Source organism: Podospora pseudopauciseta (genome assembly GCF_035222475.1).
Source record: "Podospora pseudopauciseta strain CBS 411.78 chromosome 2 map unlocalized CBS411.78m_2.2, whole genome shotgun sequence".
In the NCBI taxonomy this organism is placed as follows: domain Eukaryota; kingdom Fungi; phylum Ascomycota; class Sordariomycetes; order Sordariales; family Podosporaceae; genus Podospora; species Podospora pseudopauciseta.
The window spans coordinates 97,499-120,331 of record NW_026946664.1 but is presented as its reverse complement, the minus strand read 5'-3'; the positions used below and the strand labels follow the sequence as shown (position 1 = coordinate 120,331).

General features: G+C 52.9%; 12 protein-coding genes and 1 non-coding gene across 13 annotated transcripts; 4 read left to right on the top strand and 9 right to left on the bottom strand.

The window, feature by feature from the left end:
* Window positions 1-580: 580 nt before the first annotated feature.
* QC763_000920 (uncharacterized protein) lies at window positions 581-1,753 on the bottom strand (the record flags this gene model as incomplete). The annotated part of the gene is made up of 1 exon (XM_062905194.1): window positions 581-1,753. The coding sequence occupies one exon, from the start codon at window positions 1,751-1,753 to the stop codon at window positions 581-583; it is 1,173 nt and encodes a 390-aa protein (XP_062767716.1).
* Window positions 1,754-1,929: 176 nt separating this feature from the next.
* QC763_0046090 (uncharacterized protein) lies at window positions 1,930-3,034 on the top strand (the record flags this gene model as incomplete). The annotated part of the gene is given in 3 exon segments (XM_062905685.1): window positions 1,930-1,998; window positions 2,478-2,612; window positions 2,618-3,034. Coding segments are annotated over 3 exon segments (621 nt in total).
* Window positions 2,102-4,269, bottom strand: cip2 (carbohydrate-binding module 1; the record flags this gene model as incomplete). The annotated part of the gene is made up of 2 exons (XM_062905684.1): window positions 3,942-4,269; window positions 2,102-3,600 (listed from the first exon to the last, which is right to left on the bottom strand). The coding sequence occupies exons 1-2, from the start codon at window positions 3,997-3,999 to the stop codon at window positions 2,102-2,104; spliced, it is 1,557 nt and encodes a 518-aa protein (XP_062767714.1). The 5' UTR covers window positions 4,000-4,269.
* Window positions 4,270-4,731: 462 nt separating this feature from the next.
* QC763_000900 (uncharacterized protein) lies at window positions 4,732-6,759 on the top strand. The gene is made up of 4 exons (XM_062905190.1): window positions 4,732-5,313; window positions 5,381-5,412; window positions 5,509-6,350; window positions 6,418-6,759. The coding sequence occupies exons 1-4, from the start codon at window positions 5,144-5,146 to the stop codon at window positions 6,502-6,504; spliced, it is 1,131 nt and encodes a 376-aa protein (XP_062767713.1). The 5' UTR covers window positions 4,732-5,143; the 3' UTR covers window positions 6,505-6,759.
* Window positions 6,760-7,212: 453 nt separating this feature from the next.
* Window positions 7,213-7,957, top strand: QC763_000890 (uncharacterized protein; the record flags this gene model as incomplete). Its single annotated transcript, XM_062905185.1, has 2 exons — window positions 7,213-7,768; window positions 7,836-7,957. 2 exons carry the CDS (start codon window positions 7,213-7,215, stop codon window positions 7,955-7,957), a joined length of 678 nt encoding a protein of 225 aa, XP_062767712.1.
* A 349-nt stretch (window positions 7,958-8,306) lies between these two features.
* Window positions 8,307-8,999, bottom strand: QC763_000880 (uncharacterized protein; the record flags this gene model as incomplete). The annotated part of the gene is made up of 1 exon (XM_062905182.1): window positions 8,307-8,999. One exon carries the CDS (start codon window positions 8,997-8,999, stop codon window positions 8,307-8,309), a length of 693 nt encoding a protein of 230 aa, XP_062767711.1.
* A 788-nt stretch (window positions 9,000-9,787) lies between these two features.
* QC763_0046040 lies at window positions 9,788-9,900 on the bottom strand. The gene has a single exon. It is a non-coding gene; the product is annotated as a tRNA-Leu (tRNA).
* Window positions 9,901-10,045: 145 nt separating this feature from the next.
* On the bottom strand, window positions 10,046-12,007 carry QC763_000870 (uncharacterized protein; the record flags this gene model as incomplete). Its single annotated transcript, XM_062905177.1, has 3 exons — window positions 10,046-10,782; window positions 10,856-11,431; window positions 11,493-12,007. 3 exons carry the CDS (start codon window positions 12,005-12,007, stop codon window positions 10,353-10,355), a joined length of 1,521 nt encoding a protein of 506 aa, XP_062767710.1. The 3' UTR covers window positions 10,046-10,352.
* A 525-nt stretch (window positions 12,008-12,532) lies between these two features.
* QC763_000868 (uncharacterized protein) lies at window positions 12,533-14,747 on the bottom strand (the record flags this gene model as incomplete). The annotated part of the gene is made up of 2 exons (XM_062905176.1): window positions 12,921-14,747; window positions 12,533-12,768 (listed from the first exon to the last, which is right to left on the bottom strand). Exons 1-2 carry the CDS (start codon window positions 12,982-12,984, stop codon window positions 12,533-12,535), a joined length of 300 nt encoding a protein of 99 aa, XP_062767709.1. The 5' UTR covers window positions 12,985-14,747.
* Window positions 14,748-16,568: 1,821 nt separating this feature from the next.
* On the bottom strand, window positions 16,569-17,188 carry QC763_0046010 (uncharacterized protein; the record flags this gene model as incomplete). Its single annotated transcript, XM_062905683.1, has 2 exons — window positions 16,569-16,827; window positions 16,910-17,188. The coding sequence occupies 2 exons, from the start codon at window positions 17,186-17,188 to the stop codon at window positions 16,774-16,776; spliced, it is 333 nt and encodes a 110-aa protein (XP_062767708.1). The 3' UTR covers window positions 16,569-16,773.
* Window positions 17,189-17,257: 69 nt separating this feature from the next.
* QC763_0046000 (uncharacterized protein) lies at window positions 17,258-19,383 on the bottom strand (the record flags this gene model as incomplete). The annotated part of the gene is made up of 6 exons (XM_062905682.1): window positions 18,646-19,383; window positions 18,564-18,597; window positions 18,353-18,494; window positions 18,001-18,301; window positions 17,643-17,941; window positions 17,258-17,615 (listed from the first exon to the last, which is right to left on the bottom strand). The coding sequence occupies exons 1-6, from the start codon at window positions 19,294-19,296 to the stop codon at window positions 17,258-17,260; spliced, it is 1,785 nt and encodes a 594-aa protein (XP_062767707.1). The 5' UTR covers window positions 19,297-19,383.
* Window positions 19,384-19,544: 161 nt separating this feature from the next.
* On the top strand, window positions 19,545-22,711 carry QC763_000850 (uncharacterized protein). Its single transcript, XM_062905174.1, has 4 exons — window positions 19,545-21,164; window positions 21,222-21,883; window positions 21,933-22,005; window positions 22,064-22,711. Exons 1-4 carry the CDS (start codon window positions 21,119-21,121, stop codon window positions 22,594-22,596), a joined length of 1,314 nt encoding a protein of 437 aa, XP_062767705.1. The 5' UTR covers window positions 19,545-21,118; the 3' UTR covers window positions 22,597-22,711.
* Window positions 19,553-20,366, bottom strand: QC763_000855 (uncharacterized protein). Its single transcript, XM_062905175.1, has 3 exons — window positions 20,108-20,366; window positions 19,923-20,041; window positions 19,553-19,854 (listed from the first exon to the last, which is right to left on the bottom strand). The coding sequence occupies exons 1-3, from the start codon at window positions 20,162-20,164 to the stop codon at window positions 19,707-19,709; spliced, it is 324 nt and encodes a 107-aa protein (XP_062767706.1). The 5' UTR covers window positions 20,165-20,366; the 3' UTR covers window positions 19,553-19,706.
* Window positions 22,712-22,833: the final 122 nt, after the last annotated feature.

The window sequence follows — 22,833 nt, the reverse complement described above, 5'->3', positions numbered from 1 at the left end:
TCTTGGGGCTGATATCGCCATTCTCCGCATCGTGGGGGTCACGTCAACTGCATTCTCCCACGCCTCTGCAGTCTCTTTAAGGTAATTGATGCTGGTGCAGGCCATCAAGTCGTGCAGCAATATTTCTCGCCTCCCAGAGTTTAACATTCATGCTTGCGACGGTCTTGTGGGGATATTGGCCCTTGACCTTGAGGGGCCCTGTGGAAGCATTGTTAATATGAGAAGGGGCTTGATTCGGTCACCCTCTTGCCCGATTGTCTTACCGAAGTCTTCTACATCTAATTACCGTTGCTCTACCTACCTACACTGTCGTGCTTTGATTTGTACACCACCCAGTTGTTGTTCGATTCTCAGACCTCTAGACAAAGCTGCCCAGGAGCCTGGGTGAGTTCTCCACGCCCCGTACACACACCGCAATGGCGCCTCTCCTCACAAACAAGTCCTTGTCGGTGCTCAGTATGAGCCAACAAATGGCAAATCGATAACTGCACACGCATGTACCATATTTGGCTCTACGTATAAAAGGAATTGGAATATCTTTGCCAATGGGTTCTACAAAACATATACAAATCCTTCGTTCTTAACGAAGGAGGGGTGTCCCTTCACCTGGCTCACCCCCTTCTTCTCTCCTCCCGGGGCCGGCACCAACCGCCACAACCGTCACTCCGCTCCCAGAAGCGCCTGCAGGATTGTGTGTCGCTTCCCGATAGACCCATCCCAGGCAAACACCCGCGCCAGGGCCAAGTACTACCGAGGTGAACACCATCATAGCGGCCACCCTCCACCCGGCCTCGACCAAGATCCAGTACAGGACCGTCAACCCGACAAAAAAAGCGTCGATGGTAATGAACTTTAGCGTCGACCGCGTCATTTCTTTCCTATCGTCTGGCTGGGACAGGGTCCACAGCAAAAATATGTGGGAGGCGACCGAGCACAGGATGGGAAGAAGGTAGACTCGTACCATACCCAAAGTGCTGGATTCGAGGTGCAGAGTTTCCTGCCAAGACTCGTTCAACTTGACCAGAGACAGTGTGGTGAGCTTGCGGGCTGACTGTCTAAGAAACGTTGTCCAAAGCGGGAAAAACAACCAGATGAGAACCGTCACCGGGCTTGTGTGGGCCAGCATCAGAATGGATGGCGCAACAAAGCCAGAGGCCACGGCAAAGGGGATGGCGATGGTCTCGGAGGTCTTGGTCAGGTGGCGCATGGCTTCACCAAATGTCGGATCGGCTGAGGGGACGTCAGAAGTAGGAAGGTCCTGGCGACGGGACGTGATGATTTCGCGGCTGCGGTGGAAGAAGGCCGGGATGATGATGAGCTCCCAAACAAAGGCGCCACCGATGAGGTCGAAGATGAGCCACAAGCCAGTTGGGTAGGCGATCAAGATCGAAGGGGCATTGCATATCCTGGCTGCCTCGACAGTCGACACAGTGAGGAGGCCGGCGAGGAAGGAAAAGATGACGGAGAGAATGGCCGAGCTGCGGAGAGAAGCCGCGGCTTCACCAAAGAAGGAGACAAGAAAGCAGGATGGAGTTCCGAGCAGAGGAATATGACTGAGCCACGGGATGCGGGAACGGGCATGGCATTGTGAGTAGAGCATATAGATGTTGGTATCCGAGTGTTGGAAGAGGACAACGGCGGTTACTATGGCCAAGAGGATGGGCACAATAAGAAGGTAGCGGAGGGATAGGCTGTGGATGGGGTTGTGTCGTAGCCTGGCCCCTGGCGGGGATGACAACCGCGGGCTGTTCATTATCAAGGCTTTTCTTGATACCAGGTTTTGTGTGCGTTCAGGCACCGAGCAAGTTCAGAGGAAAGCATGTTTTGATGAAGTCGCAGTCGCCGATCTCGTGATTGTTTTGCTTGGCGGAAGTTGCCGGCGGCAAACTGCCATGTGCCCGTCAGCCTTCCGAGAGCGGGGCAGCCATCATGTGCAGCATTCTGTCATCCACCACTCAAGAAAAACACAACATGGTCATCATGAGACACAATCGTGACGTATGTTCATTATCAGACATCTTGTCGAGACTGGGTAACTAACTATATACAAGAACTACTCTTTTCACATGTCTTTCTTGCCCTGTCTTCCACCCTTTCACATTTAGTTCAGAGAGGGAACAGCCCACGGGCTCCAGTTGTTGAGATTGAAGCTCGAGTGAGTCTGAGTGCTTCTGAAGATGCTGGTGTTACCTCCGCTCCTCTTGAGCAAGAACTTGTCAATGAAGGCATTGAGCTCGCTGCCTTGCTGACTGGACGGGAAGCTGCAGTGGCTGTTGCCGCCGACCTGAGAGTAGCCAAAGTTGTCCAGCACACCAAGAGCCTCCCACTGCTTGCGGGCAATTCCCATGCAGCCGTAGGTCGAGATCTTACCAAGCCACTCCATATCCACGTTCTCCATGACGTAGAGGGCGCGGGGGGCAATCAGACCAGCGAGCAAGTGGTGATCAAAAGGAAGTTGGTTAACGTTGTTGACATAGCTGTTGAAGTTGGGCGAGAACCAGACGTTCTCCTGGACGATCTGGGTTGAATCCTGGACATTCTGCCCGTTGTTCTTCTGCCATGTGGCAATTCTCCAGCACCCCGAGCCGCCAGCGCCTGATTCCTGGGGCAAGGTGAGGGCGATTCTGGGCTCGAGGGCACCGGCCACGATAGCACCCTTTCCGTTGCGCGAGCAGCCGGTGACACCGAGGCGGGTAGGGTCAATGCCAGTCTGAGCCTGGGTGAGCTCGAGCGCGTCGACAATGCGGGAGACACCCCAGGCCCATGCGGTGAGCGCACCGGCCGAGTGGCTAGACCCGTACAGGTCGTAGAACTTGCCACGGCCGCGGGAAGAGCCGCCCTGCTGCTGGGCAATGTCGTCGTTATTGAAGTTGATGGTGGCCACGCCAGCAGGGACAGGGAGGGACGCGCCAAAGGTGCCAAAGTTGATAATGGCCGGGTGCGGACCCGCCCCGGAAGGACGGTTGTTGATGGAGACGGCGAAGGAAATGGACCTGCCACCCTCAGAGACCGAGATGGAAAGCGTGCTTCCTGAAAAGGAGGCCGTCACGCTGCTGGGCTTGGGGGGGAGAGTTCCGAGCTCATAGCGCTGGAGAAGCTCAGAGATTTCCCTCTGGCGGCAGGCCCAGTCCGCCTTGCTGGTGACCTTGTTTCCGTTGTGGAAGGTGAAGGGGTCGTTGAGCTGGTTGGCCACTGGCGTTCCTAAGCCCGACGGTGTATTTGGGCAAGTACCGGGGTTCACGGGAGGATTCGTCACCACGGGATCCGACGGGGAGGTGGTGGAGGAAACAACAGATGTGACGAGCGTTGTTGTTGGTCTGGCAGTGGTGGTAGGCACCTGAGGCTGGGCCGTGGTAGGACCACTGCCTGGAATGCATTGGTGATACCATTGGTTTTGGGGGTTGCACCACGCGCCGTCAACACAGAGTGTAGGGCCGCTCCAGCCGGAACCACCGCACTGTCCCCAGAGACTCTGGCGTTGCTGGGCCCTGACGCCGGCGGCGCCGAGGACGACCAGGAGGGAGGAAACAACTGTCTGCGAGACCATGGTGAAAGACAAAAGTTCGGAAAGTGTGATCGATTTTCCCTTCTCCTTGTCCGCTGTTAACAACCGGGTAGCATGAGTTGAACGCAGGTCATTGCCTCTTTATATTCTTGTTACTTGATGTCAGGAACCAAGGATTGGCAGCTCGAACCTCGTTGCCAAGTCACATGCTTCCCCATGTCTCCAGACATAAGTTTGGTTCTCGGCGGAGAACACCCCGTACCCATCCATCGAGTACACTCTTGGTGGCGTTCGTGAGGCTAGTCGCCATGCTTGCGAGTCCGTTAGCACGCCAAGGCGGTTGCATTTAGAAAGGCATATGGACGGTAAGCCTCATGGAATGTTCCTTGAAGACTATTAGCCTGAATCAGGCCGGTTGGAATGGGGTCCAGCTTACTTGAAATGAACCCCCCCATGGGGTAGTGTTCCCTGGTAGCCAGGCCAAGAGCCACCATGGACTATGGCTGAGTTGCACGTGCCGTCAATCGTCATAATCCCAGGAACCTGTGATCGATAAAGACTTGTGCAATCTTTGTTGATTGTTTTTTAATGAGGGCAAACCCGGTAAGCGGTTGGTGTTGATATGCAGATGGCGTCAAGCCTGTTAGGTCTCTTCAGATGTTAATATCTCCAGGTTCTGACTATCACTGGCTCTGTCCTTCATCTCAAGGATTTCGGCCTACGCCGTGACATCTCTGTAGTCTCTCTTGCTCGCGACTTCAGTCAAGGCTCTGAGGACGATGGGGCTTGGTTCTGTCGTTGTTCGTTCTGGACAAGGAAGACTACATCAGGCGATGGGTCTCCAGCAACATGCCAGTGCAAAGGCCAGTCTCGTAGTATCTTTAGCGCCCGAGCCACATGGGTATTTAGCCGGAATCCAACTACCGGGTCCTTTTTGCAACCCGAACTGTCACATCGAGGGCTTGCCAAGACTCGCTGGACTTCCTGTTCCAGGTCCGGAAAGCCTCCGAATTCTTGCCCATTTCGGTCCACGGCGTTGACAGGTGGAAAATTCTTCACTGCGAGGGCAAGATCGTTGCCTGTCCACGTGTTTTTGATGGGTGAATCTGCGTATGCATATAGAACGCGTGGAGCGCGTAGTACTACGGTTCTTGGAGGCTTGGTTGGAAGAGTCTAAGAAGAAGTCCAGAAGCTATGGCCCTCGGAGTATAACGTACCGCTCAAGGGCTGGGTACCTACGTTGTATGGGAGGGACCGGTCTGTGCCTGATCTTTCAAAGGGCAGTGTTCGGTGGAATGAAAACACCACGTCAGGTCAAGACCAGAAGTCGACGGATGAGAGAGAACGCCCACCGAGATACAACACCGGCCAGAGAGTGATTTTTATATGTTATGCAGGAAACCCTCCTTTGAATAAAATGAGGTATTTACCTATCTAGGTACCCGATGACAGCAGCAAGACGGCAAGTGGGTCAATGTGGCCATTCTCGGGTATGAGCCCATCAATGTCACCGTCGCCTCTCACTCGAGCCATCTAACCCCTCATTTCGGTTTTCATCTTGTTTCCCGTCACGTTCAACGCCCAAGCTGCCGCCGACTTGCACCTTGCACACCATACTTGCGCGTAGCTCTGGTGAAAATGGCGTCGATTGCCACCCCTCTTGATCTCAACCTGCCCCCTGGCGCACCTCCTGGCGCTCCTCCTGGCTTCACTGATCACACATTCGTGTCTGAGAATGGTGTCAAGTTGTCTGTAAGGGTATGGCCAGCAGATCCACCTGTTGAGGAGCCTGCTCCGTTTGTAATATGGTAATAGGTCAATCTTTGCATTTGAGAAGAGATGTAGATGGTCTTGCTAACATTGTCTTTCGGTCAGGACTCACGGAGGCGGTTGGTTGGGCGGTGCTCGTATGTGATTTGTGTATACCTTCCTACATATCCCTTCAACCTCGTCAACTCCGACGTTTCCATCTTGGTTCTTAATGTTCTGACATGGAAAGCAAGACTTCGCCCCTCTGCCCTGGCTCAGTCCTGGATTTCGAACCAGAGGTTACCACTTGGTCTCCCACAACTACCGATTAGCCCCGCAAGCCAGAATTGATGACCAGTTGTCCGACTGCCTGGAGTCTGTTTCTTGGCTTCGGTCAAATCTTCCTTCTCTTCTGGGCGAGGACAAAGTCGATGTGGACCAATACGTTCTTGTCGGTGAATCTGCCGGCGGCCACCTGGTCACGCTGATGGCCGCCCATCTATCTCCTCCTCCCAAAGCAGTGGTTGACGTCTATGGCTTGGTGGACTTTCTGTCCATCCCGCATTTTTGTGACAGCGTTCAATTCGAACCGTGGAAGCCTGACAACCCCGCACCATGGAAAGGAGAGTTCACTGACGCCGAGCTCGATGCTTTCCTCGGGGATAGAAACCCAGAGAATCTGCTGACAGATGCACTAGCCTGGAACGAGCAAGAGGTTCTCACGGAACAACAAATACAACAGTACTGGGCCACTGATTTCAAGTACAACAGACGCATCAGACTGCAGGCCGAGCTGCACATGAGAAGATCATTGAACTCTGACATGGAGGGACTGAGAAAAGGAGTGATGCATCGAGAAAAGTTCAAAACTCAAGAGGACTTTGTCGCATTTCTGGAAGACATGTCTCCGTACAGGGTGTTGATGAAGGATCAAAAACGAACATACCCGCCGACAGCGTTTATGCATGGGAGCGGGGATGAGGCCGTGCACATTGATCAGAGTTACCGGATGGCAGAGCTGCTGAAGAGCAGAGGGGTTCCTGTACTGGAGTGTTACGAAGAAGGGGAGCCCCATGTCTATGATCTCAAGTATATTGTGGGTATTCCGTCTTGCATGTGTCGCGCCGTCGTCCATGGAAACAATATTAACGTAATTATGGCAGAATCGCAATATCACCGGCTGGGAAACGTACGTTCAACCCGTACTCGATTTTGTGGACAGCCATGTGGGTCATGAAAGCAAAGGGTAGCGTGGATAACGGCATAGCTGCGCAAACAGCAGAGACTCAGGATACAAGTGCTATTGAGTGGAAACCGCCTTTGAGACTTGCACGTGATTGATAGCTAAGGTACCTAAAAATTGCAAGCCATATAAATACCTATTCAATCTACGGTGTACGAGTATGGATTCAAGGGAATATGACACTCAACCCGTAATGGTCGATATCTTGGTTCGCGAGAGCACAGACTCCTTTCCAAAACAATTAGCTCCTTTACCCCTGGAAGCGTCACCCGTGCTACTTCTGCTAATCGACATAAAGAGACCCCCGAGAAGATGTAATGTCCCAACAAGGCCTTTTCGAGTTTAGGTAGACACATTGCCATCTCCCGAGTTTTCATCAGCCAGCACCGGATGTGTGCCGCCGGTGTGTCTCCCCAGTACTGAAACACGAATTGCTTCGCTATTATTATAAGCCTTCTGGGCATATTTGTTCTCATGCATGTCATTCTTAAAGCGGCACACACTCTAATGCTTTAAGCGACTGCACGGTGCACTTTAGCAGCGACACATTGTATGATCGACACTACTTCCGAACTGATCACACTTGGGCTCCCATCACAAGCATCCAACCTGCTTCAGTTTTGTTCAGATCATTTCTATTACTCAAAAGGCTTGCAATAATTCTACGCTTTCTTGGTCATTCAACATCCACACAGCTCCTCACGTCCAGGCAGACATGGGTCTTCCAACAAAACGATCAACTCCACAGCCATATGAAGACTACAGCCAAGTCCTCAATTTTGTGATATGGGTACTCGCAGGCTACGCTACGATTTTCATCTTCCTCCGTCTCTGGGGGAAGTGCTATCGTGGCCGGCGTCTCTGGTGGGACGACTATCTGCTCATTTTCTCCTGGCTCGCTCTCATACTAGGCTGCATTTTCCAGACCGTCGACACCACATTGGGGTTTGGTCGATCTCAACATGCCATCCCCCTTGAGAACATCGAGAACAGCAGGCTATTGGCTACAATAGCTGGATTCTTCCTCATTCTGGCCGCAGCGTGGTCCAAGACGTCCTTTGGGCTCACTTTGGTCAGATTAACGAGAACAGACGGATTTCTCAAGAGGCTGGTGTGGTTTGCGATATGGACAACCAACATTTTTATAGCCGGGAGCTGTATCATACAGTGGGCACACTGTTGGCCTCTGGATCGGATCTGGAGACAGGAGGTGCCAGGGGGGAAATGCCTGCCACTGGGCCTTATGAATGGTTATAATATGTTTGTTGCCGGTAAGCTCTTGCATTTTGCAATTCGATAAGATCTATCTAGGTCTTGATATTTACGAAAGATTGCCAGCCTACTCCGGTGCAGTCGATGTCATGCTCGCCTTATTGCCATGCAAAATCTTTTGGCCCTTGATGATGAGGAGGAAGGAGAAGATCGGGATCACTATCGCGATGGGAATGGGGGTTTTGTGAGTGCCTGGGCATTTTCCTTTTCTATTCCAGGTGACTGACTAGCTAAAAGTGCCGGAATTGCGTCGTTTATGAAGATCCTCGCCATTCACAACGTGAACCGTCCCCGTGCAGGGCCAGGTAAAAGCAAACTCTGGTCCCAAGCTGAGAACAACGACCTAACTTGAGCTTCTGTAGAACATGTGGTGGTGCTGATGACACTAGGCACAGCAGAAGGGGCCATCACCATTGTCGCAGTGTGCATGCCTGTCCTTCGAACTCTGCTGATGCAGGAAAGCAACCATTTGCTCAAGTCCAGCCTGCTAAACCATGTTCCCTAGGTAGCATGGCCGCTGAGGTGGTTGTTCTCGCCTCATTTCAAGCGCAACAACGCCTTGGCATTTCCATTCGCAATCCCCTTGAATTCCTTCTCGCTCACCAGTTTGCTCTTGCGCAGCTCTTCCATTAAGGCCTTGCCCTCAGCGTTCCTGCCAAACGGGTAGTCAACGGCATACATGACCCTCCTCACATCCGTCACAGCATGCACCATCCTCATAACGTCCAAATCCCACACGGCACTGACCGCCACCCATATATTGTTTCTCCATACATCTCTCAAGGACGTCGGCCTGCCTCTGCTCAACACCGCGTTTGACCTCCACAGATAGAATGGCACCATTTCTCCCATGTGACCGAGCACAATCTTCAGTTTTGGGAATCTCTCAAAGACGCCCCCAGTATAAAGTCTCAGAAACGAAAGGCCCGTTCTCGAGTGCCAGTCCCAGCTTGCCGTAGCCAATCCCGCCGAGGCCGCCACCGAATCCTCTTGGTAGTACAGTTCCCCAGGAGTAAACACCTCATCCAACGACTGGAAGGAAGGATGCAGATATACCGGAACGTCCAGCTCCTGAACGGTTCGCCAGAATTCATCATATTCCCTTCCTTCATAAAACTGATACTTGTCGCCGGAAGGCTGAACATCATATGCATCAATCAAGGCGCCAACAAAGCCATACTCCTGAACACATGTCTTCAGCTGGCTGGCCGCTTCAGCAGGAATGGCCATTGGGAGCACGCAGAAACCCCTGAAGTTGGCAGGGCAGGGCTTGATGCGGGAGAATAGCTGGCTGTTTGCCAAAGCTGTGAGGTCGGGATTGTTGCATCGGTTCCGGGCCCGAGGCAACGTGAGACACAACTTGCAGAGAGATGGAGCTATTCTTCATGGATGCGAGACGAACTGGACCGACTTCTTGGAGACTGACCAGGGTTGCACTGAGAACAGGCGGGGGCAGCGGCGAGAGGACGGTAGGAAGTAGGAGTAGAGAGCGGGAGAGACCCAATGCTCCTCGAGTGTGATGTAGCTGATCGATTCGGGCTTGTGGTCGGGCTTCGGGGTACTGGCCGCGAGAGCGGTAAAGTAGAGGGGAAGGACCCAGTGGGATCTCATATTGATAGTTGCCGAGTGGGTTTCTGCTGAGGCTTGGGTTCTTAGAAAATGCTTTCGCCCCCCAGGAGGAACTTCATTGCGCTTATGTAGAAGCCCCAAGAATGAGGGGTTTTGTCAGGTCGATATTCGACGCTGGCTTGCACCATCGTGCATCCAGGAACATCTTTATTGGGCCGGACAATATCTTATTGGATAGAAGTGTAAGCGAGGTTGTCCTGAGTCAAAGCCATGACTCAGTGTTCCCAATCGCAGATTGAGTAACATTCATATATCTTTAACTAAAACTGTTGGCGAGGTTCTCATCTCACATCAAAAGGGTTCGATTTGATGAACGCCACGAGACACGAGGACGTAGAATGTATACAAATATAGGGAATTAAACCGATAATAGTATCAACCAATCAGAAGGTGAGATGGCCGAGCGGTCTAAGGCGCCACGTTAAGGTCTTCCTTAATCAACATCCCCTAACCCAGGATTCCGTGGTCCGAAAGGGCGTGGGTTCGAATCCCACTCTCATCATCCAATTTTTGTAATTTATTTTTATTCTTATTTTCCACAGTTGTAGTCTCAACCAAGCTTCGACGAGACTTTGAAGCAAAATAGTATATAGAAGATACTTTTTTTCTGACAGTCTCTAAACCAAAAGTTAGTGGACCTACACTGTAGAGACATCCACGACGGAATCCAAAACATCACTTTGCAGGGGCTAGTGAAAAGGCAGAAGAACATGGTGTGGGTGTCTTTGCCGCAACCAACAAGAATAAATAGTCCATCATTCAACATGCATCACTAGGCGATGCAGAGGGTTAATTGACCAGTATGAATTCCGTACTGTTGAAATTCATGATCAAGACCCAAAAACTGTGTACATGCCTCCTCTCTCTGAAAGCCTAACCCAACACCCCGACCCAGATATCGCTGCGGGAAAACCTGACCCAAGACAAGACAGAAAAGAGGATATTCTCGACTGCTTAAATGGTGTAGCGGAAAAAGCTAGCGTTGTCGCCCTTCTCCCTCTCGGCAACCCTTTCCTCCTCGGTGTACTCGCTTGGAGGCTTGTACTCGCGGTCACGGCGGGCGTTCTCCCGACGCAAGTAGATGGTCATGAAGATGGACAGAGTGGCAGCCATGACCTGGCAGGCGAGAAGAGTGCCGAAGCCGGGGTAGTAGCGGGGGCGGTCCTTGGTCAAGAAGAGGTAGGCAGAAATGGTACCGCCCAAGTTGCCGAAGCCGACGTGCATGGCAATGCCGACACCGCGCTTGAGGGAACCGCCAATGTTGTTGCCGTTCCACGCGACACCCTGGGGGACGTTGGGGTAGATACCCGAGGCGAGGAGGAAGCAGCCAAAGTAGCGGACACCGGCATTCGGCGTCGCAATCAAGCAAATCAGTCCAACGATGCTGCAAGAATCACCATGTTAGAGCCATTCTCTCACTACTGAATGTCGGGACAGGAACGAGAACAAGGACTTACGCCATGATCATGAATCCAATCATGTAGATGCCGCGCTCACCACGCCTGTCAGCGTGCCAGCCTGCGCCGATGCAGAACAAGCAGGCTACAATGTAGGGAGGAACAGTCATGAGCTGGGCCATCTCGGGGGAGGTGGCGGTGCCGAGATCGTTGATGATGGTGGGGAGGAAGAGCGAGTACGAGTAGAGACCAGTGTAGACGCCAATGGTGATGAACATGTGCACCCAGATCTTCCAGTCCTTGAGAGCGGCCCAGAAGTACTTCATGTCGAACTCGTCGGCCAGCGAGGACCGATCGCGCTTGAGACGGGCGCTGACTTCGGCACGCTCCTCCTCGGTGAGGAACTTGGCTGTGGAGGGGTAGTCCTGCATGACGAAGTAGGCAACAATGGCGATGATGACGGTGAGGATACCCTCGAGGATGAAGATCCACTGCCAGCCAGAGAGACCACCGACGCCTCTCATCTCAACGATACCGCGAGCCAAGAGACCACCGAAAGCACCGGCAGCGGTGGCAGCCGAGAAGAAAATGGCCATGCGGAGACCGCACTCGTGGCGACGATACCACATGGTGATGCTGGTTGGCGCCCTGTCAGTACAACACCACAGCGCGGCGAGATATGGGAGAAGCTACTCACTAGTAGGTGATACCGGGGAACAAACCACCCTCGGCGATACCCAAGACGGCACGGACGGCCATGAGGCCGGCATAGTTGTGCACAATACCCATAAGCGTCGTGCAGATACCCCAGGCGACCATGATGCTGGGAATCCAGATGGAGGGGCGGAAACGCTTCATGGCCATGTTGGAGGGGACCTCGGCGGCCACGTAGAAGGGGAAGAAGATGGCGAGGGCATCGTTGTACTGGAGGCGGGCTGAGTCGAGCTTGAGATCCCTCTCGAGGGTGTCGAGACGGGCATTGCCGATGTTGGTACGGTCCAGGAAGGAGAGCAGATAGAGGAGAGCCAGGAAGGGGATCAGCGTGACGTCGATCTTGCGGATGAGCTTCTTGGTGGCCGTCTCGTCCCAGCCGGCGCTCTCGACGGCATCGCTGTCGGTGTTCTTGAAGACGGCCTTCTCGTTGGTGACGCTGTCGGACTCGGTGGTGGGAATATCCCGGTCGGCGCCGGAGACCTCTGCGGCGGCACCCATGATATGGGACGAACCTGGGCGGGTCGCTGGTGGTGTGGGGAGTGTGGGGGGGAGAGGGCGGAAGGGGGATCAAGTCAACTTCAAGACACTGCTGTGCTCAGACAGGACAGTGGAGGTCGGGGACTTGCAGATGCTGCTGCGGTGCAAAGTGCAGGCAGGTGGCAGTTCACGAAGCTAATCGGGAACTTCAGACGACTGACTGGGCCGACAGGGAAGGAGCTAGCGGGATGGCAGAGGCAGAGACATTCGCAAGACGAGGCAGCGATCACCTCGACTTCTTTATATAATCCAGCCAGGGACGAGGGGACGAGGGGACAAGCTGTCCGCACTCAAAGGTCCCCGAGACAGGCAGATTTGGTCGCAATGCAGTCGAATGCAACACCCACGTCGCATCTTTTGGAAATTCCCATGCCGATCCTGGGCTCGTCAGCAGGGAAGGGGGTGACGCGGGTCCACATCCTCCCACCTCCCACTTCCCACCATCATGGCCCGCCCGCCCGTTCACGTCAACCTCGACTCTCTCCCTCACCCCGTTCCCCAATTCCACATCCTGGAAAGCATACAGCACACGATGACACCTTGGCCTTCCACGGCCGGGCGGAAACTGGAGACGCCAACCCCCAATGTTTTTGTCAGGATACATACACTACTACTGCGTCCACTAGACTGCCTTAGCACGCTGCATGTACCTCCTGCGTCCGGGAGAGATGAGATGAGGATGAGCTGATGGGCGTCTGCTGGTGGTTTCAGCCCTTTTTCGTCTGGGTGCACAAGAGAGTCAGCTTCCCATAGCCAGAGGCAGAGAGGCAGGCTTCAGGTTATTCGGAATGGGGAAGGATCGTCGTATCGCCCGTTCCCCGAACCAGCGCATTGGATGGTTCCGAGAGCTGTGGAAAAAAAAAGGGGGTCTCACTCATCCACAAGTGCCAGCCGGTTGCGCCAGTCAGCCGTCGATTGGCGGCACTGGCAGATACCATCCGTACATACACGGTAGCTAGTGTACATGGACAGCAAGAAATCAGTCATCTCGAGGACGGCCCGATGTGCGAGGAGGTTGAAGGAAGCGTTTTTTGGGTTGGCAGGGGATCCCCCTCCGGTGCAGATAGGAATGGTACGCCAACCCACCGGCTTTGGGCAAGCGGCCTTGGCTGCAACGCTGCCTCTTGAGTCTCTTCAGAGTTGTCGACGGCCGTCTGGCGAGATTGGGACGCGGGGACTTGTGTGGTTCACCAGTCAGCATCGCTGCTCAGCGCCACCAGCAGCCCGGATCTGTACAACATGTCCGGCTTGGCCGTGGTGATGCCCCGCCATTGGGCAGCTCACCATCCCCCCGTCGTCAGCAGGGAAGCCAAGCGTTCAAATCTCATCCCCGCACGTGGCTGCCACCAACGGCGCGCCGGATGAAGCCTTCGGGCAGATGGATAAATTCCTTGGAGCCTAGGCGAGCTGGATGGCTGCCATTGGCGGGTTGGCGCTCACTGCGCTCCGGCACTCGAGAGAGCAAGGTGGTGTTCTGTCTGGTGCAGGTTGAATCGTCTGAGCGCCGTCTCGACACGTGCGATAACTGCCAGATCGCAAGCCACCCGCCGGCCTGCCAAGTTGTTGCTTGTTGCTTGTCCAGCATCTGTATCACTAGTCTGCCACAAAGGTCGGACGACCGCGTGAGGCAGGCCGGCGGACCAAGGGAGAAAGAATGCTTCTGGAAGCCATGCCCGAGCGTAGAACGTTTTTGGTGATGGTGTGTTGAGGCTGACCTGGGGCACAGACGTGGTGCAAAAGAGCTGAGAATGGCTCGTCCGGACACGAGATTATCGCCAGGGAGACACGGCGGCGCGCTGGCCGTGTTTCACAGGGCAACAGAGTTTTCGCATGCTTGCAGGAACGGTGATGAAGATTGGCGATTGGCGAGTGCCGCACAATCGCATTATGCCACCAGCAGAGTGCAATTCTCGGGCCCTGCGATTACGTGGTTGCAGTATTGACCAAGGCATCGGAACCAGACAAGAGCAACAAGGAAGGTGGAAACCTACAGCTGCATCGCACGCTGCGGGAGCCGACATCGCACGCATTGAACAGAAACAAAAAAGATAGATTAGATAGAGGCGGAGAGAGAGACTCTGGCATCCATCAAACTCCACCACCTTACCCACTACGTCTAACGGTGAGGAGCTGGGCGAGAACATTCGACGGCAACTGTCGCCACTTCCCCAGACTCGGTGTGGAAAAAGATGGTGGAGGACACGAGAAGTGGAATCGACAGATCTCGGCTCATCTCCGAAGCTCATCACCAACAAGCTCATTTGTTTTGCTGCTGCCTCTGCTCTTTTTGCGGGGGATTGTGGATGTTGCGTGGATGTGCTGTGGATGAGTGTGTGGATTTTCCCCAGACGGAGTCGTCCGATATCCCCGCAATTTCCCCAGACAAAAGCTCAGACCAGTCGATCCTTCACAACCGTCGCTTCATAATGGCTCCATTCACAACGACACTCACTCAAACATCACAACAAGCTCAGTTCCCCCTCTTCCTTTTCCCCGTGGGAAACATGGAAAACACCACAATTGGCGCCCAAAAAACCGAGGATATCTGGCCGACTATCGGTTTGTGCTTGCAGCCTGCCTAAATTCGGTGTCGGTGTCGCCTGCCGTTGCCCCTGGACGTTGCACGGGTCGGTGTGGAGGTGGGTGGGTGTTGTCCATCGCGTCTTGGCCGATGCCACGCTGGACCTCCATCGCGCCCTGGCGCTCCATCCCGCCCACTCCGCTCTGCCCGCTCTTCTCTTCTCGGACCCTTCCTGTTTCTCCTCTGCCGGCCAAGACGTCCCGCCTTGTTGATTGCACCTGTGTGTCTGCTCCGCCTGTCCGAAAAGCTTGGGCCAACTGCCGCTGCGGGCCCCACGCCAAAATGAGATGGTTGGTGATGGAAGCTATCGACAGGGTTTCCCAAAGAGGCAGCTCCTCCGACAACCTCCCAAGGTGCTGGCAAGTCCAACAGCTCAACAATATTTCCAGCAATGCTGGCTCTCCAACCGACTCGCTCCCCATCATTGCCATTGGCTTGGGTCATGAGAGGAGGGAGTGGTGGCATGGTTTTGCCGCATCATGGTGATGCTCACCAGCAGTCACGGGTTTGGTTTTCACTTGGCCTACTTCCTGGATTTAAGCCTCTCTTTCTTTGGATGGCCAAGACCGAGTTTGACGCGGTGGCTTTCCCAACGGCTTGGTTCCGCAGCCAGCATTTGTTCCCGTGCCCTCCAGCTTGGCATCAGTGAAACTTCAAGGTTTCTCTTGACCGCATCAAGCCAGACTTGTTTCACGACGACTTTTATTACATCCTCCGTGTTCATGAAATAGCGAGTCTTGCAATGACGCCGTTCTGATGGCGGCGTTTCCGTGCACTCAACGCATGAACGCTAGCTGTTCATGCCGACTACTAGCACCCACGCCGCAATTTCCCATCCACGGTACGTCAGTGTTTTGATCGCTGGCCCGGATCTACATTACAGAAGCAGAATGAAACATGAAGAAAGGGACCCTGGCTGGCCGCACTGTCATTGGGATTGGGGCGACGCACGCCAATACACCGTGGCACCCCAGATCAAACAAGCCAAAAATAAAACCATCAACAGCATTGCAAATGATGTTAAGCTACCATAGGCACAGAATCGGGACTCGGGCAGAAAGTCAGATCATAGAGTGGTCATCTTTATCCGCCACAAAGATCCAAACTAAATTGCCTACCTACAGTACCTAGGCAGTTTCTGCAATCCTCTGCGCCCGGCGGTTTTCTGCCAGAGTTGTACCTTGGTCTCTACCGCCGGTTAAATGAGGGCTGCGTGCCTGGGACCACAATCTCACATTTCACGGCGTCGGGAGTATCGTTGGGACGGATACCAACAGCGAGATTTTGGGAATAAAAGTCAGGGTCTCCCGACATGATATTTAATATCTGCTACGCGAGTTATGACCCGGGGGTGAGGGGGGTATCGGATGCATTGATCTTTTCTGTCAGATGATCACTGCTGTAGTAGTACTGTTGGTACTTGGTGTTGATTGGACGTTGTGTTAGGGTAGGTATGGTCAAAATTGCAAGAGAACTTGGAAGTGCCTCAGCAACACGCTCCCCAGCTACATGTGCGTTATGATGGCTGATAGGGCTGCAACCCCATGCTTACGTTTCATCCATCCCGATCCAGGAGCAAGCAGGTGATGCGTGGCGAGATAGGGTACAGCACGGGTTGGAGCAGCACAGGTTGGTTGCATCAGTTGCGGTACCGTGAATGTCGTGGTATCGCACATTGTAACAAGAATGGGTGGTATACATATCAAGCAAGGCCTCACATGCATATAATACCAATCAATTAGCATGCACTGCCCTGGGTTTCCTGATGGTCTGGTCCCTCCACTCTGCGCCAGTATTAATTTACCACATTCTCCCATTCGATGGTTGAATACTGTTTAGTATCGGACTCGGATAACGCGGCTGCATAACCGGCTCTGGACTCGGGTTCAACCATTTCTTTGCAATCGCCACGGAGCTCAACACAAACGAGACTGCACAGAGCAAAAGCTAAGAGAACCCCAACTATCGTGGTTCTAGGTAATTGGTACATACATACGGTAGTACTAACTATATGACCTTGACGCATTCCGCAACCTGGAACTAAACCACTCACACCGCAACCAAAAATGGATGATAAACATTTATCCCATCGAGCTGTGATCCTCCCCTTCATCAAGATAGCTGGTGACCAACACTGACTAGGCCGTCATTTATTAATCTTCTTCTTCTCACAAGCCTTGGTAAACTCAGCCAACAGCGCCTAGCAAACAACAAGTCAGCAATAGTCAAGCAATGACTTTGATTGACTTATTTCAAAATCGTGATGCGCCAATGAACGAAACACCGGGCTCTTGTCCAGTTTCAACGCCGTCACCCCGGGGCTTCGAATACCATACGCCACGCGCGAGGAAGCGTGGGTCATCTCTGGCATTTGTAGCTTCGAGGACCAATTGAATGCTCGAAGCCATCGTTGGCGTCACAGTGAGTTTGGGGGCTGGATTGGTTTGCCTGTGAGGCAAAAGGAACAGTGCCCGCACTTTTCCTTGTCTTTGGGCAGGCCCATACCAAAGTGTTGTGCCAGAGACAAGGCAAAAACACTTGGAGCCGGTGATCAAACTCATGACCTCCTTGCATCGTTGCAGGGCATCTTTTTCTCGATCTGTCAAATCCTTGTACAACTTGTCAACCACCTATTCCTTGTCCTCCAGTGTGCTGGGCAAGGCTTTTTGGACAATGTAGCGGTTCATTAGGCCGCTCGCTTTCAGTCTAATGTGGCCCTGTTGATCAAGCTGGTTCAGCTTGGCCACGATGTCGCCACGGGTCAAGCCTGTGTTCTTGTACGACGCAGCTTCGTTAACATCAAGATCGTACCACTTGAGCTTTTTCTTGGCGTTCTTGTAGATGGCGTCGATGACGGGACTCATGTGTGGTTTGATGATGCCAAAATACGACGGCATAGCCTCAAACTTGTAGGTTGAATACTCCGAGGTCGTAGCTCGAATGAAGCCGAAATGGAGCTCCAAGGTGGCGTAGATGATGCTGAGCGGACTTGGTCGTATATCAAAATCCTTTTACTGCCGATAGTGATTGGTCTTGAAGACACCCCCAACAGGGACCCCTAGAGCTTCCTTGAAGATATCAAAAACCAATCCGACCAGCGAGCTTCTTGACGGGAGGTCACCGCGAGCAAAGACTTCGCGCAGGTAGAAGGCGCTAGGAGCAAGATAGAACATACATTTGCTCGGTTTTCCGTCCCGTCCTGCACGCCCAATCTGTTGGCTGTATTCTTCGACTGTGTTAGACAAGTCCCAGTGAACTACGTTCCTGATATCTGGTTTGTCGATGCCCATGCCGAATGCAATTGTGGCACAGACCTGGGAGTTCTGTCAGCGACGAAGCAACGTCGAGAAGGGAAGCCAGAAGTAAAACTCACAATGTCAACTTTTCCAGAGAGGAAGTCGTCTTGGGTCCGTTGTTTGACTTCGATCTTGAGCCCGGCGTGGAAAGGCGCGGCCTTGAAGCCCTGCGCAGCCAACACTTTGGCGTGGATCTCGGATTGCTGCTGCATGGCGACATAAATGAGAGTCGGCCCTGGGTTGGCACGCAGAAACCTGAACAATTCTTCAAAGCGCTTGTCGCTCTCCGACTTGACATGAAAGCCTAGCATGATATCTAGGGAGACACTGATATCCCGGTTGTACTCTTTGCAAACAGTTTTGGCTAGGAGTTCAAGACTATATCAAGTCAGCGCAAGATTCCCAGGGAGAGTGCTGGCAACAACTTACTTTGGTCTGTATGGTGTTGTTCGGAAGACATATGCTGGCTGTATTGAGAATGCCTTGCAAATGTCCTCGGCAACTTTGGGAGTAGCCGTAGCCGTGAGACAAACGACACGCCCTGCCTTGATTTCATTCACAAATCGAGCAACTGCAAACGAAGGAGGTCAGGTCTTTGTTGTGTGCAATGTGATAGCAGTATCCAACGAGGTTGTCTCACCTTTGAGATAGTCAGGACGAAATGAATGTCCCCACTATACAAATTCAGCGGCACTCCTTGACAAGGATGTAAAGAGACTGACCTCGGAGACACAGTGTGCTTCATCCACAGCCAGCAAACGGATGCCGCCAGGAATCCGTTTGACGGTTTCGACGAAGCCCTCGTTGTTCAGTCGCTCTGGTGCGCAGTACAAGATCCGTAACTGTGATCGTGCCAGAGCACGGTATATCATCTCAAGTTCTTCCCAAGTCTTGTTTGAGTCAATGCTTTCGGCCGGGATGCCGCGTTTCTTGAGAACATCGACTTGATCTTTCATCAAGGCCATCAGAGGTGAGACCACAATGGTCACGCCTCCCTCGGCTGACTCTCGTGCGCCCTCTGGGCCGTCCAGCTCGGGGAAGGCAATGGCGGGGATTTGATAGCACAACGACTTGCCTGCGCCCGTGGGGAAAATGACGAGGACATTATCGCCTTTCAGAATATGCTGAATGGCGGCTGCCTGCTCGTGTCGGAACGCCCTGAAGCCAAACTGGTTGGAAAGAATCTGTTCGGCCAGTGCAATGTGACTATCGCCAAGCGCTAGATTCCTTTCGACCTCTGATGCTTCGGTCTTGAGCCGTTTTGCAGGTCGCTCGAGGGCCACAAGCTCGTCTTCGTCGATGTCGTCAAACACATCATCATCGTCAAGTTCAAGATGGTCAAAAACATCGTCGTCGTATTCGTTATCTGACATGTTGGTGAGAATCTTGCTGCCGCTCCTTGCCAAAGAATGAGGAGTGCAGGATTGCAAACGCGGCAAAGATTGAGGAGTGCAGGAACGACGCGCTTTGGGAATTGTGGGAAAATGGAGCAGACCAACCAGCTGCCAGCTGGGACGCGAAATGGTCGGGAAGTCATGTGATTTTTGGGCGAAATGGGCAAACTGGGCAGGAGCAGGGCAACCTCAGTGAGGTCTGCAGGCCACGACACACCTCTGGGAGAACCTGGAAGGAGCAACTATCACTTTCACTTTTATTTGTTGCGATTCAAGATGGCACCTTTGAGGAGGGTTGCTCTGAATGGAAGGTCTTGGCATGACGGCGACATCGGATTGGTTCGCTTTCTGCGCAACAGATAAGTTGGGCAATTATCAATCTTGGTACCCTAGCTTTGAGGTGCCCACCCAGCAAATGGCTCGAGTGGCAGAACCTCAATCGGCTCCAGCATGTTGCTCTCCTTCTCTTCAGTCTCAACCAACCACGCCAGCTTCGAACTCGATTTGTGAATATCGACCGCAGCTTGATCGGCATATCTAGATGTCTTCAGTCCACGAACCCCCACACCGTGAAGCGGATCTGCTGTGGGTCTGGTGGTACTCACTGTTCCCACACAACTATCTTGGGCTTCTCCTCAGTCCCAGTTCGGAACCATTGGTATTGCAGCACCCCGGGCTCATTTTCTTTGACATAGTTGGAGACAGATTCTGCTATCTCTTCTACCTGCAACTCGAAGATTAGTCTCTGTGTTTTTCGTTTATGAACAGGCCTGAGCTGTGATGTACTCACCCGCGCCACCCTGTCTGGTTTAGGAGACAAAATGGCGAGGAAGTGAAGAGAGGACATTGTTCAGGTCTCTGAAAGCTGTGGGACTGGGATGGGCAAGGAGGGACAGAACAACCGGAACGATGCGGGGCAGCCTTTGTGATCAAGACCCGGCAGAATACCAGAGGTGGATCGGGACCAAATATGGACCCGACAGGGACATTGCTTAGTGGAATGGAAGTCAAGGACTCCAGGGCATCCATTCTTCCGGTCCCGACCGCGGTATGGTTCCCGTCCTCAGCCCTCAGTCTGTGGCCCGGCCATTCACCATCATGTTCTGCAGGGAGGGTCTGAGCCCAAGGAAAAGTGAAGTAAGAACAAGCACTAGAAATGCAACGGACCAAGAGGCCAAGATGTCCTTGGCACGCCACACAAAAGCTTGTCATGGACAAGTGCCGGTTCTAGATATATTCTAGGTCTTATCTACCAAGGTATGTAAAAGCCCTCCCGGATCAATCCAGATGGAATCTTATATACCTAGACAGACGCACACCAAACCACCCATCAGCCGATGGAGGAGGCAGTGAGTTTGTCATCAACCCTCTCATCAAACACCAACCTCGGCAGAACATCCATCGGACCTAATCTCTCACAAGTCCCCACAACCAATCATCTCCTCCAGGCACCGTGCTTGCATCATTCTATCCACTGCCGCTGAGCCCTTGCTCGCGGAGACATCACTTATCGGAAGCCAATCTGCCGAACAGGCTATCAACTTCACTCTATTCCGCAGCATCCCACCCCGACTCCTACTACAATCAGGATGCGATCTTCGCTCACGACTTCATTAGATATTATAGCAATGAGCATAATGCACCAACCAACCCGTGGAACGTCCCCCGGTTCTAGTATTTGACCTCGTTGTTGTCCCTTTTCTCGGCATGGTATCAGGCTGTCTTTTGCTCCCATCTAGCGTCACTGTCATTTCAAACCTGCAAATTACGTGATAGATATCCACTTGATTCATTGCAAAGGATGCATCTGTTCAAGATTGTCACTGCGGCGGCAGCTTTGGCAAGCGGTTAGTTTGCTTTTTGTGCCTTTGTCTTCCCGTTTGAATTCTAACAACATCATAAAGGCACTGAGGCCGCTGTCAGACAGCTACCAAAACCTGCCAGCTGCAGTGGTGTTGCCAACTTCCGCTACCAATACAAGTTGGAATCAGGATGGTCCGCCATGAAGATTGCCGGTGGTCTCAAGCAAGTGCGCACCATCGTGTGGGACACCGAGGGCAACATGCTGGTTTCACAAAACACGCGTGGCATCTCTGTGCACACATTTGGAGATAACGGGTGCATCAATAGCACCACCATGCTTATATCTGGCAACCAAATCAACCACGGCCTTTCCATCACTCCAGACGGCAAGACACTCTATGCCAGCAGTGAGACAACGCTGTGGAGCTGGGCTTACGACTCCCTTACCCGCAAGATCAGCAACCAAAAGACCATCGTCAGGGGCATGTCAACCGGCATCCATTCATCGAGAACGGTTGCCGTAGTCCCCCAGCAGCCCAATCTCGTGTTGCTGCAAGTTGGGTCAAACTCCAACTTTGACATGGCATCTCAGCAGCCTGGCACTGGCAGGGCCATCATCAAAATCTTTGACGCCAGCAAGGCACCTAGCAACGGCTTCAACTACAATACCGAAGGGGAGGTGTATGGATATGGTCTCAGGAATGAGATTGGCTTCACAGCCGATCCCAATGGCGTGTTCTGGGGTGTCGAGAACAGCGGCGACGTATGTACTTTCCATCTTTCGCCTTTACATTCCGTACTAACAGCTCTAGGACTTTGCCCGAACTGAAAATGGGCAGCGCCGCGATATTCACATCGATAACCCGGCCGAGAAGCTCAATAACCGTTAGTCATGTCGTGACCTACCGTACCCATCTATGTTCATTGACTAACATGGTGGCAGTCGGCGACCCCCTTACCGTTCGAAATGCTTGGTATGGATATCCGACCTGCTTTTCTGTCTGGAACCCGGCCAACTTCCCCAACTCCAATCTCAAGACTGGCTCCCACTTTGTAGTCTCACCAAACTCGTCCTATAACGATGCGACCTGCAACGGTCGAGCAGTGCCACCCCGGCTGACCTTCCAAGCGCACTCGGCCCCCATTGCCAACACATTTGATTTCGATGCAAAGAATATGTATGTCACGTTCCACGGGAGCTGGAATCGACAGCCTGCCACAGGCTTCAAGGTTGTCCAGATTCCCTTCACAAAGTTGGCCAATGGAACGTACGAACCTGTTGCCCCAGCCGACAGCATGACGGGATACAAGGACATTTTCTCGGCACCAAACCCAGGAAGCTGCACTGCCAATGGGCTAACCATGAGCAACTGCTTCCGCTTGACAGCCGCTGCTTGGGATCCGGCGGGCAGAGGGTTGTTTGTGGGAAGCGATAACAGCGCCGAGGGCGAGATTTATGTCTTGACTCCTAATTAGTAGAGGATAGTACCCGCCCTGGGTCTCGTTAGGGGCTAGAAGCCCTTGACTTTTAGGTACAGGTAGTCAAGAACCGAAGAATCCATTCTTTATCCGAAGTACCTGATAGTTGCCCATGTATGTCTGATGTATTGAACCTCGGAAATAACATCATGCTGCTTGCTCGCTCATTCTTGTAGAAACTACGAGGGTGATTGCTTTTTCAGTCATGTGCCTTATATAGGGGGTCTTTCGGCG

What these genes read in the sequence shown, in the direction of transcription:
- QC763_000855 (XM_062905175.1), bottom strand. Translation starts at nt 20,164, where the DNA reads ATGTCCTCTCTTCACTTCCTCGCCATTTTGTCTCCTAAACCAGACAGG. An exon ending in AACCAGACAGGGTGGCGCGG is followed by an intron (nt 20,042 to 20,107) that starts GTGAGTACATCA and finishes TTCGAGTTGCAG; the next exon opens with GTAGAAGAGATAGCAGAATC. An exon ending in AAGATAGTTGTGTGGGAACA is followed by an intron (nt 19,855 to 19,922) that starts GTGAGTACCACC and finishes GAAGACATCTAG; the next exon opens with ATATGCCGATCAAGCTGCGG.
- QC763_000850 (XM_062905174.1), top strand. Translation starts at nt 21,119, where the DNA reads ATGCATCTGTTCAAGATTGTCACTGCGGCGGCAGCTTTGGCAAGCG. An exon ending in GGCGGCAGCTTTGGCAAGCG is followed by an intron (nt 21,165 to 21,221) that starts GTTAGTTTGCTT and finishes AACATCATAAAG; the next exon opens with GCACTGAGGCCGCTGTCAGA. An exon ending in GTGTCGAGAACAGCGGCGAC is followed by an intron (nt 21,884 to 21,932) that starts GTATGTACTTTC and finishes TAACAGCTCTAG; the next exon opens with GACTTTGCCCGAACTGAAAA.
- QC763_000900 (XM_062905190.1), top strand. Translation starts at nt 5,144, where the DNA reads ATGGCGTCGATTGCCACCCCTCTTGATCTCAACCTGCCCCCTGGCGCA. An exon ending in CGGTTGGTTGGGCGGTGCTC is followed by an intron (nt 5,413 to 5,508) that starts GTATGTGATTTG and finishes ATGGAAAGCAAG; the next exon opens with ACTTCGCCCCTCTGCCCTGG. An exon ending in TCTATGATCTCAAGTATATT is followed by an intron (nt 6,351 to 6,417) that starts GTGGGTATTCCG and finishes TAATTATGGCAG; the next exon opens with AATCGCAATATCACCGGCTG.